At 42.3% G+C, this 12,885-nt stretch overlaps 1 protein-coding gene across 4 annotated transcripts in view; it reads right to left on the bottom strand.

The window, feature by feature from the left end:
* Positions 1 to 12,885, bottom strand: part of LOC128998075 (probable nuclear hormone receptor HR3) — a 123,594-nt gene that overhangs the window by 57,347 nt on the left and 53,362 nt on the right. For 2 of the 4 annotated variants that reach the window (XM_054424058.1, XM_054424059.1), the window contains exon 2: positions 6,991 to 7,303. The exons of the other annotated variants lie outside the window; for them this stretch is intronic. In XM_054424058.1, coding sequence (XP_054280033.1) covers positions 6,991 to 7,105 — 115 coding nt within the window. In that variant the 5' untranslated portion in view covers positions 7,106 to 7,303. The remainder of the gene's footprint in view (positions 1 to 6,990; positions 7,304 to 12,885) is intronic. 4 annotated transcript variants of the gene reach the window in all.

The raw sequence follows: 12,885 nt of genomic DNA, 5'->3' as shown, positions 1-12,885 counted from the left end.
TTAATCGTAAAACAACGCTTCAATATATATATATATATAATATAGAAAATTATTTGTTTTTAGGCTTTACTCAACGTCTGTAACGAAAATCGTGTTGTAGTGTTTAAACAGAATTTCATCAAAGCCAAATTTACTCAAAATCGGACCAAAATTACTCAAGTATATTAATATATAAAATTAATAGTCAGATTTGTCTAATCTAATAATGTTCATGAATAGTATAATTTTAATTAGTTACTATGTTACTCAGGTTTGCATAGGGAAGGTAATAAGGTGGGTAAAAATTTTAAATGGTAAGGGCTTGGTATGAAATAAATAAATTCCTAAAATTTAAACAAATTACAACCAGACAAATAGCACATCCATAATACAGTATGGAAAACAGTTTACTTTTTTATAAGTAACATAGACGTTTTAAATTTATTGTTTTTTTTTTAACTTTTCCCTAACCGTTAGATGTACAACGACGCTTCAATGTACTATTTTTTAAGAGCTCTATCTAAATGGTTTGGAAAAAAACTGCTTAATCTTATATTTTGAGGGTCAAAATGGAAAACCCCTTTTTTACCCCATAAACCCCGTTTGCATAGTTCGATCATGCTAGTTCACGAACTCGTTCGAATAAACGTAAGTGTTTACACGTTTGTACCGAATTCCATCAAAATCAGGTGATTTTTAGTCGAGTTATCGTTCTAACTGACATGGATTTTAACGGATGGTGTTTTAGACTCATGGAGCATCAAAACGAAAAAGTAAACCCAAGATCTTACCACGAGACCTACGGCAATCGCGTATTCCCTATCTGGTAAATTCGCTAAAAATGAATAATAACTTGTACTCTAACTTCTAAGGCTCTAAGGGATGTCACTTTATGGCAGTCCCCACGTGGCAGCAACCCTGCTCACCCAACACTCGACAGTCCGCAGAGCGGTTGCGTATTCTGCTTTCTCTTGGTTACGTCATATCCCAACGTTCACGCAAGCTCTTTAATTACTTACCTACACACTTTCGCTTTTGTACACTTGGCGATATTTTATATTCGAATTGGCAGATTGGGGAAAATGTGAACACAATGTTGATCGAAGCAGAAGAAAAATCAGATCAACGAAGAGATGGTTGGTATCACCATTATGACAGTACTGAAGTTGACATCCCATATAGACTGTAGCCATGTATACCATTGACTTTTAGTTACTGAAGCAGATATTACCATCTATGTAGAACAACTGTCACCAATTACGAGTATTTATTAAAACAGAATAGTTCTGTGAGACTGTAACATATTGCGCAACGTCTTAAATTATATTTTCTATCTTATTTCTTGTCACTGAGATAGCTGACGTGACATAAAATATGTTATATCCTACAATAAGCCGTTCTATCAATCTGACTTGGTCAAAAGTCGGAGCATTACGCAGAATCAGTAATTTACATCAGCAGTCTGTCGGTTACTCACTTCAACTAGGTCCAGTGACGTAGCCAGGATTTCAAAATAAGGGGGTCGACCGACCGAGGGGGGGGGTGGTCCGGGGGTGAAATGGGGGTCCCGGAAAAATTTGAAAAATATAGGCCATAAAACGGTATTTTTTAGCTCTCTTGGTATTGAAAATAATCAACCCCAACGTCAATACAGTATGATTATATAATTTTACATTTAATATAACAGACAAATATTATATTTAAGACCGGAAGGGGGGGGTCCGGACCCCCAGGACCCCCCCCCCTTCCGGTCTTAAATATAATATTTTTCTGTTCCCCCAGGACCCCCTGGCTACGTCACTGCTACGTCCATTTTCACTTAAAAACTGGTGACAACTTTAACTTGGGGATGGAATATGTAGTTCTATCTTAGCTTCTCACAATGTGTTATTGTAAAAAATAATTTTTTGTGCAATACTAGTTTCTAATGCGTTGGGTGGCATACAGAATACTATAATTTGCAATAAATATTTCTTTTAAGTTTGACTTGCCTAAAAATTTGGTGTGTAGGACAGAATAATCGACACTGTATGACGCTCAATTAAGCTTCCTATTCATGATTTAAGTTCTTACATGATAATGACACATCAATCTATAGTCAATATCAATATAGTTATTACCTGTATGGGAAATTCACTAAGACTTAGTTTATATAACTGTATCTGAAAGTTGACGCATTTTAATTTGTAGGTGAATAGTCAGTGTATGGAGACCAAAGCCGAAATTATAGATCGTACAATAATCAATTATAATTATATTGAAAGCCAATGGCCATATAAAAAAAAACACTTTTACAACATAAACAAAATGCGATCAGTTGTAAAAACTTACAACACTACAAGTTACAAGATTACAACTTACAAGTTTGGGTAAGGAATGAAAGAAACGACATTTAACCAAATATAAATGGTTAATTCAAAGGAAAGCCTAATATTATTATTTAAATATACTGTAATTCAGGTAAATTGTTAGTAGAAGGATAGAGAGGGTGCGGTAAAGCTAGACAAAATCAATAGTGCAGCTGCTGCAGCGGCGGGGGAAGAGATGCAACCCGGGCAACTACAGCCCCGACCTGTCCCACTGATGATCATCTAGACCCTACCTCGCACGTTTGATACAGTACAAGTCATCCCGGGCAACTACAGCCCCGACCTGTCCCACTGATGATCATCTAGACCCTACCTCGCACGTTTGATACAGTACAAGCCATCCCGGGCAACTACAGCCCCGACCTGTCCCACTGATGATCATCTAGACCCTACCTCACACGTATGATACAGTACAAGTCATCCCGGGCAACTACAGCCCCGACCTGTCCCACTGATGATCATCTAGACCCTACCTCACACGTCTGATACAGTACAAGCGATCCCGGGCAACTACAGTCCCGACCTGTCCCACTGATGATCATCTAGACCCTACCTCACACGTATGATACAGTACAAGCCATCCCGGGCAACTACAGCCCCGACCTGTCCCACTGATGATCATCTAGACCCTACCTCACACGTTTGATACAGTACAAGCCATCCCGGGCAACTACAGCCCCGACCTGTCCCACTGATGATCATCTAGACCCTACCTCACACGTCTGATACAGTACAAGTCATCCCGGGCAACTACAGTCCCGACCTGTCCCACTGATGATCATCTAGACCCTACCTCACACGTATGATACAGTACAAGCGATCCCGGGCAACTACAGTCCCGACCTGTCCCACTGATGATCATCTAGACCCTACCTCGCACGTCTGATACAGTACAAGTCATCCCGGGCAACTACAGCCCCGACCTGTCCCACTGATGATCATCTAGACCCTACCTCACACGTATGATACAGTACAAGCGATCCCGGGCAACTACAGTCCCGACCTGTCCCACTGATGATCATCTAGACCCTACCTCGCACGTCTGATACAGTACAAGTCATCCCGGGCAACTACAGCCCCGACCTGTCCCACTGATGATCATCTAGACCCTACCTCACACGTATGATACAGTACAAGCGATCCCGGGCAACTACAGTCCCGACCTGTCCCACTGATGATCATCTAGACCCTACCTCACACGTCTGATACAGTACAAGCCATCCCGGGCAACTACAGCCCCGAACTGTCCCACTGATGATCATCTAGACCCTACCTCACACGTCTGATACAGTACAAGTCATCCCGGGCAACTACAGTCCCGACCTGTCCCACTGATGATCATCTAGACCCTACCTCACACGTATGATACAGTACAAGCGATCCCGGGCAACTACAGTCCCGACCTGTCCCACTGATGATCATCTAGACCCTACCTCGCACGTCTGATACAGTACGAGTCATCCCGGGCAACTACAGCCCCGACCTGTCCCACTGATGATCATCTAGACCCTACCTCACACGTCTGATACAGTACAAGCCATCCCGGGCAACTACAGCCCCGACCTGTCCCACTGATGATCATCTAGACCCTACCTCGCACGTTTGATACAGTACAAGTCATCCCGGGCAACTACAGCCCCGACCTGTCCCACTGATGATCATCTAGACCCTACCTCGCACGTCTGATACAGTACAAGCCATCCCGGGCAACTACAGCCCCGACCTGTCCCACTGATGATCATCTAGACCCTACCTCGCACGTTTGATACAGTACAAGTCATCCCGGGCAACTACAGCCCCGACCTGTCCCACTGATGATCATCTAGACCCTACCTCGCACGTTTGATACAGTACAAATCATCCCGGGCAACTACAGCCCCGACCTGTCCCACTGATGATCATCTAGACCCTACCTCGCACGTTTGATACAGTACAAATCATCCCGGGCAACTACAGCCCCGACCTGTCCCACTGATGATCATCTAGACCCTACCTCACACGTCTGATACAGTACAAGTCATCCCGGGCAACTACAGCCCCGACCTGTCCCAATGATGATCATCTAGACCCTACCTCACACGTTTGATACAGTACAAATCATCCCGGGCAACTACAGCCCCGACCTGTCCCACTGATGATCATCTAGACCCTACCTCACACGTCTGATACAGTACAAGCCATCCCGGGCAACTACAGCCCCGACCTGTCCCACTGATGATCATCTAGACCCTACCTCACACGTATGATACAGTACAAGCGATCCCGGGCAACTACAGTCCCGACCTGTCCCACTGATGATCATCTAGACCCTACCTCACACGTATGATACAGTACAAGCCATCCCGGGCAACTACAGCCCCGACCTGTCCCACTGATGATCATCTAGACCCTACCTCACACGTATGATACAGTACAAGCGATCCCGGGCAACTACAGTCCCGACATGTCCCACAAATACTCATCTAGACCCTAGCTCACACGTCTGATACAGTACAAGCGATCATGGGCAACTACAGCCCCGACCTGTCCCACTGATGATCATCTAGACCCTACCTCACACGTCTGATACAGTACAAGCCATCCCGGGCAACTACAGCCCCGACCTGTCCCACTGATGATCATCTAGACCCTACCTCACACGTATGATACAGTACAAGCGATCCCGGGCAACTACAGTCCCGACCTGTCCCACTGATGATCATCTAGACCCTACCTCACACGTATGATACAGTACAAGCCATCCCGGGCAACTACAGCCCCGACCTGTCCCACTGATGATCATCTAGACCCTAGCTCACACGTCTGATACAGTACAAGCGATCATGGGCAACTACAGTCCCGACCTAGACCTCTCTAGACCCTACTTAGTCATTTTGAAGCCATCATCAGGAATTCCAAGGGCATGTTTAATTCTCCTGAGGGCTGTTAAATTTCATAAACGTTTAAAGACGAAAGCACACATACGCGTCAACTTATTTATTTTTTTTCGCGTCATGATCGGCGCGTCGGAGAGTCTAGGGTGTTTTTACTAATTTAATTTTACAATTTACATGTAAAAGTCACCTTGATCTGAATTCACAGCAGGCCACTTATGACTTAAGACCCAATTGTATGGATGGATCACATCGTCACTAGCATCATTGATAGATTGCAGTGTAACAGATTTTAGTAAGACGATATAAATAGTAACAAAAAAAATAATTACAATAAAATTTCTTAATTAATTTGGGAATGTAATGGATTATTAAGTCTAGAGCTTAGTTAGATAGCCACCAAAGCTAAATGGTACCCAACCGGTGTTTTGTAAGAAATACATATTACTGTACTACCACACTATACTTCTGTTAAGTTACTCAAACGGTGTATACTAGGAGATGTTAAGATTAGATGATTAGTCAAAATTACGTAAACTTAGTTTAGGGTGTTGAAGGCACATCCCCTTTAATACGGAAGTGAATAAAGCTAGCCTGGAACGGCGCCGACTAGGCCATAGTGTGTTATCCGAGCTGAAAACATCGACCACCACCCACCAAACCCAACCTAGCCTCTCATCTCGATTCCACGAGTACCTCGATATAGAGGAGTAAAACAGTGCTTTAGACGGACCATGCCGAGGTCTAGTACTGACTCTCCCTTCGCCGTCAACTTCAGGCAGCGGCTTTCAAAACTATATCGAAAATGAAAAAATGAATGCTTCTCATTGTAGAGTGTCGTAAGGCCGGAAAATGGCCCAATTTCCCTGAATTGTTTCCCCTTTCAACGCATCGTATCAAGAAGGTGGCAGTCATTCTAAAATTTCTGCCCAATTATAATTAAGGGGGTGCAGAATAGGTTGATTTAGTTTGGGAATGGTAGAGGGGTATAGGTCCAGACGCGTCAAATCCAGTATATTGTGCATGATTTGTGGAAATGGGGTTTGTTAGAGTTAGTTTCACAAAATTTAACTAATAATTCATTTATATTTGTTACCTGAATACTGTGTATTGTCTTCATTCATTTACATCAACTACATTCGTATACGCCACCTTGTTCCAAAGACCCGTACATTCAGAAGGTTTATAAATATTTTTTAGTTAAGGGTCCCTCATTCTTAGCCCCTCACCTCGTAGGGTCGACGCGCAGAATTTCCCCGAAGGACAGTATAAGAATGCAATGCTAAAGGAACAGCTTCGGAAGAACGGCAATGTAATGATTTTTGTGGGATGCGTGTCCAGTGTTCACATTTAATATGGTAACCCTTATCGTTGAAACTTTATAAATATTTCTCGGTTAAGGCCCCTCGTTCTTAAACCCCTCCCCTCGAAGGGTCAATGCAGCATTTTCCCTAAAGACTGAAAAGAATGCATTGCTAAGGCACTGCTGCGGATGAATGTCGACGCAATGATTTGGGTGGGATGCGTGTCCCAATTTTCTCATCTAATATTGCAACCCTTACTTTTGACATTTTATAAATATTTCTCGGTTAAGGATCCCAACCATCCATACTCCATCCATACTGTTGGGAGATTCATAAGCCCCTCCCTCGAAGGGTGGATGCAGAATTTTCCCGAAGGACTGAAAAGAATGCATTGCTAAGGCTTGATCAAGATTTCGAAGGATCTCCGAGGGGCGTGCCCCAGTTTTCTAATATAACAACCCTTACCTTTGATGGAGCCGGTGGACGTATGGGGTTGCTGTTGTCCATTCGTCAAGTTCCTAGGGTCATCTCCAACCTCTGCCTCCAACTTGGCGTTCACACTACTCCACATTTCAAACATGTTCACTCACTACACTAAGCTCAGGTAATTACAAGTATTCCTCCAACTGGCTGTTGGACCGGTAACTACGTGTTGTCCAGGTGATCGGTCAAAGTCGAGTCATTTTTATCACAGGAAGTCGATGGGTTAGCAGACTGCATCTTACAGCGTCTGGGGTCGCTCCCTCGTCCTGGGTCCATCTGCGGAGGCTGCCATCACCTAGGAGTCAGGAGGTCCACGATTGTAGTGTACAGCCCGAGCCCTCATTTATACACTAACCTCTCACTCAATCCCACACTATTTTATGGGTATAGATTAATTTAGGTATGTATGAATAATTGAACATTTTTGTATGCAAGTTGTCAGAGAGCAAGGAAAAATATATCTTCTAGTAATAAATCCTGATTGTTTCAAAATTAGTTTAACTGAAATACACTTTTATAGGTAGGGTAAAAGATGCAAACTTTCAATTGAACAATTGGATGTTTCAATTAGCGTTCACAATTTATATTTTAACCTGGGCGAAAAGTAGGCCTAGCCCTTCAGTGTAACCAAGTACGAAGCAATAATACAAGAAACGCAATACGAAGTGACAAATTTATTATCAAGTAAATTTTGTTGTAGATCATAAGTTAACAAGATTAAAATTGGGTAACAGAATTACAGTCAAAAAAATAAAAAAAAACATCAAAGCTATGTTTACTAAATAATACTCCGGTCGCAGAAAATATACCTTCTAATTGGATTTACAGTAAATTCATGCACCTTTTATTCATACAGGTTCATAAAACGAATATCTGCACTTTAGATCCAGCAAAACAACGTCGGCTCAAAGAGTTCTACTTAGGTTTGCTGCTACAAAGAACACAAAAACAGAAAAGCCACTTTGCTCCAATAATAAATTTGCAATCGAACTCACAAGGTTGGTAAATTTAACTTTTATATTTCATAGGCACTTTTTTTACAGCTCTTATAAATAATGCCGCACTCTCGGAACGAACCTTTAGTCAGATTGGCCAAATTTCCAATATGCAAACTGATTTAAAAATTTATTTGATAGTTGGCTCCTGTGATCTGCAAGCCTGGAGAGCTGCAGCCTCTTGCTGAACGCTGAGGAGATGGAGAGGCAAAGGCAGAGCTAGAGGGCCGGCACTTGTAACCTTGTGCCATATTCCAGGTTACTGACTGCACAGCGTCCTTCGCAGCTATTATGCGCACTTCGCGGCTCACCAAATCTCCACCGAATTATAAGCCTCTAAACCGTGTAGGCTGGTGCGGCCGTGGATGTTCTACAAGCTACAGCAAGATAGTTTGGAAGTCAAATAGGAAAATATCGTTTTGTCAATTTTTCGCGCATTTTCCACCCCCTTAGGTAATTCACTTATATGAGTAAAATGATACATAGCATGATAATGTAAACAAATGCCTGAATCTTACCCTCCTGCCAATATACCCAAAATTTTAAAATTTGGTTGTACAGACCAGAATGTTGCTCCTTCCCCCGGTATTCCATCCCCGAGAATCTAGCCCCCTACGTGATATGAGTAAGTTAAATGTATTTAAGTATGTATTGTTTAAATGAGATTACGGGTCTCTAAGTTAAAGTAAGTCTTAAGTTTATACTCGTGCTATCTTGTTAAGGGTCATAAGCTCAATTTCTATTTCATATCAACATAGGACCATTTGAACATTTCTATTGCTGTCCAGTTTAATTTTTACCACTTTAACCAGGTATGTAAGCCACGTGAAATTGGGTTTCGAGATTCAAATTTTCTAGGCTTTACCATCGTTCTAAAGATAGGGTTTTATTAGATTCTTCAAGTTGCTAAATTGTTTAGAAACTCTAGTGACGTCACACTTCTGGCATTCAAACTCTACCAGAAATGTTACGAATGAGTAAACCTTAGAAGGTTCTCTGCTAGTGTGGGGTAAGATTCCCGGAGCACATGAAATGAGCCCGAAATTTTAATCCCTAAAAAGGTTCACTAATCTTAAGCATGGAAAGAGCCCGGGTCTCCACAGGTACCTGAGGAGGACGCTGACTCGTGTTCTGAAATAGTGTTGTGTTTGGTTGGGTTAGGTTAGGTAAACAGACTATATCTTTTAGTAATGTAAATATCTTTTAATAATCTATATTTTAATAATGTATCTTTTAACAGTGTATCTTTTAATATTGTAAATAAATTCATGTATTTCAACTTTGTTATTGGTTCTTTCTCCTTTGAAAACCCGTTGTGAAAGTTCTAGGGAGGGACCTTGGAGGTCTGGGCGCTTTTCAAGCGTCTGCCTGAGTTTTTGGGCTCTTTTCATGTGCGCCCAAGATTCCGGGTCGTACAAATTTTCTAATCGAGGTTCAGATTTCCAGGGGGAGAAATTTCGGGTCGTATATTTTCAGCTAAACTCTTGCGGAGGGATTTCGGGGGTAGGTTTCCGACCAGTACACTAATTTTATAGCAAATTTGATTTGTTCAGGTTAATTCATGACTACTAAAGAAACATTGCATTCAACCACTAATACTTCAACTCATCGATCTGAATCTTTCCATTTTTGGCAGTGACGTCAAAAATTGTTCTTTTAGCTTTGGACAGGATTATTAGGTGGGATTCAGCGACCTCAATTATTCATAAGAATGTTTGGGGAACGTATGGTTCACTGTAAACAATACTTTATAAAATATCGTAAACTACTTTTTTCCTTATACTGTACCAAAATGACAGCTGTCATACATAAGTCGGGGGCTTAAGTGTTTACCCTTATGAGAATCAGGACGTCAGCTGTATTTTCCCGACTAAGTTCTTCTCCTCATATTGCCGAAAAAGTCGTGAATAATATAAGAAAACGTGTTTATAATCGAGTTATATCACGGCCACCTTAAACTCCAGGCCGCGGCCTGGTAGAATTGGCAACGTTGCAAGTAGTGTTGTCTAGCACTAGACGTCCCATAAGACAACATGGCAGACAGGTGACACCAGCTCATTAATTCGCGTATTATTAATTTAAATTTAAATTTATTAACACGAATTTATTAAAAGATTGAAAATAAAACATATAGAGTTGAAAAACATATCAATATTTACATTGAAAATCTATTTTTGTACATTTAAAGTGCAGTCAATATTTCCATAGCCCAGTAACCAAACCATCGTATTCTTAAAAAAATACACAAATACCATTTTAGCTGACTAAAAACAAAACAGCTGTTACAACCCTACTTGCGATGTTGCCACTTCGAAGGCCACGGCCTGGAATTAATTGAGGGTGGTTATATTGTATATATTTCACTACAATTAATATAACTTCATCGAAATTTAGACATTGATCCATTTTATGAGCTTATTTATAAATGTAATCAATATATGACACATTATTAATTTAGTTTATTTGATCAAAGAATGGCACGTCGTCTCCAAGCTCTTATGTAGTAAAGACATTTATAATAATATCCGAGATTTCGATAGACTATAAATAACACAGGTTTGATAAAAATTATTTATCCACATTACACGATCACTTACGTGTACAAATCATGATATGCGGCCAGCGCAGATGAGAAACATATTTGTCACTTGAGAATTTGTTTATCTTTACCATGTGCTTTTCTTTGAACGTAAAAGTTGCTAGTAAAATCAACTAAGTAGGTTGAAATGGCAACGGAACCATAGAATCTTGGTATTCAAAATTTCGGAGGAAATGAAGACTTTCTTTATGGTCTGAAACAAACGAGCAGTTTCGTGGTAATCCATCCACTTGGCCAATTCAATCCAGAAGCCTTTTTAACAAGTATTGATCCAATGTCATAGAACCAATCTTTTCGGTGACCTCTGAACTTTATAACCACGACAGCAAATGTTCAGGTAGATTAATCATTGATATGCTACATATTACAAACTCATCTTGAAATGAAAAAAATTGAAAAAAAACACGCAGATATTTGATTAGTATTTGTCTAAACCGTCGTAAACCTGTATATTCTGGATCTACTCCTCATGGAGTACTGACATGTTTCATGGTCCAAGCTTTCATTTAACATCAGTATCTCTGTGACAAGCTCTCCATTCAGCAGAATGCCATTTGAGTAGTACTCGGAAAGACCAACGTATTTATCTCGCGAAGGCTCGTCATGAGTTTGGAAGGGGTTTTGAGTATCCTGAAGAAAGGCAGGTGTACCAGATGGTTTCTGACTGTTACTGATACCCACCCTCTCTATGTCAACCGTTTATACACTGTTCGACGCGATCCAGGCGATGGTCCCATGTACCAGCTAGTTTCTGATTGCTACCCACCCTCTCTATGTCCACCGTTTATACACTGTGTGGAGCGATCCAGGCAATGGTCCCATGTACCAGATAGTTTCTGATTGCTACCCACCCTCTCTATATCCACCGTTTATACACTGTTCGGAGCGATCCAGGCGATGGTCCCATGTACCAGATAGTTTCTGATTGCTACCCACCCTCTCTATATCCACCGTTTATACACTGTTCGGAGCGATCCAGGCGATGGCCCCATGTACCAGCTAGTTTCTGATTGCTACCCACCCTCTCTATGTCCACCGTTTATACACTGTGTGGAGCGATCCAGGCAATGGTCCCATGTACCAGATAGTTTCTGATTGCTACCCACCCTCTCTATATCCACCGTTTATACACTGTTCGGAGCGATCCAGGCGATGGTCCCATGTACCAGCTAGTTTCTGATTGCTACCCACCCTCTCTATGTCCACCGTTTATACACTGTGTGGAGCGATCCAGGCAATGGTCCCATGTACCAGATAGTTTCTGATTGCTACCCACCCTCTCTATATCCACCGTTTATACACTGTTCGGAGCGATCCAGGCGATGGCCCCATGTACCAGCTAGTTTCTGATTGCTACCCACCCTCTCTATGTCCACCGTTTATACACTGTGTGGAGCGATCCAGGCAATGGTCCCATGTACCAGATAGTTTCTGATTGCTACCCACCCTCTCTATATCCACCGTTTATACACTGTTCGACGCGATCCAGGCGATGGTCCCATGTACCAGCTAGTTTCTGATTGCTACCCACCCTCTCTATGTCCACCGTTTATACACTGTGTGGAGCGATCCAGGCAATGGTCCCATGTACCAGATAGTTTCTGATTGCTACCCACCCTCTCTATATCCACCGTTTATACACTGTTCGGAGCGATCCAGGCGATGGCCCCATGTACCAGCTAGTTTCTGATTGCTACCCACCCTCTCTATGTCCACCGTTTATACACTGTGTGGAGCGATCCAGGCAATGGTCCCATGTACCAGATAGTTTCTGATTGCTACCCACCCTCTCTATGTCCACCGTTTATACACTGTTCGGAGCGATCCAGGCGATGGCCCCATGTACCAGATAGTTTCTGATTGCTACCCACCCTCTCTATGTCCACCGTTTATACACTGTTGGGAGCGATCCAGGCAATGGTCGGATGTACCAGATAGTTTCTGATTGCTACCCACCCTCTCTATGTCCACCGTTTATACACTGTTCGGAGCGATCCAGGCGATGGTCCCATGTACCAGCTAGTTTCTGATTGCCACCCACCCTCTCTATGTCCACCGTTTATACACTGTTGGGAGCGATCCAGGCAATGGTCGGATGTACCAGATAGTTTCTGATTGCTACCCACCCTCTCTATGTCAACCGTTTATACACTGTTCGACGCGATCCAGGCGATGGTCCCATGTACCAGCTAGTTTCTGATTGCTACCCACCCTCTCTATGTCCACCGTTTATACACTGTTGGGAGCGATCCAGGCAATGGTCCCATGTACCAGATAGTTTCT

This window comes from Macrosteles quadrilineatus, unplaced genomic scaffold, assembly GCF_028750875.1.
Source record: "Macrosteles quadrilineatus isolate MER2022 unplaced genomic scaffold, UCM_ALF_1.0 Scaffold_7__1_contigs__length_78375512, whole genome shotgun sequence".
Taxonomy (NCBI): Eukaryota; Metazoa; Arthropoda; class Insecta; order Hemiptera; family Cicadellidae; genus Macrosteles; species Macrosteles quadrilineatus.
The sequence above is the reverse complement of the archived record's forward strand: the minus strand, read 5'-3'. Positions and strand labels throughout refer to the sequence as shown.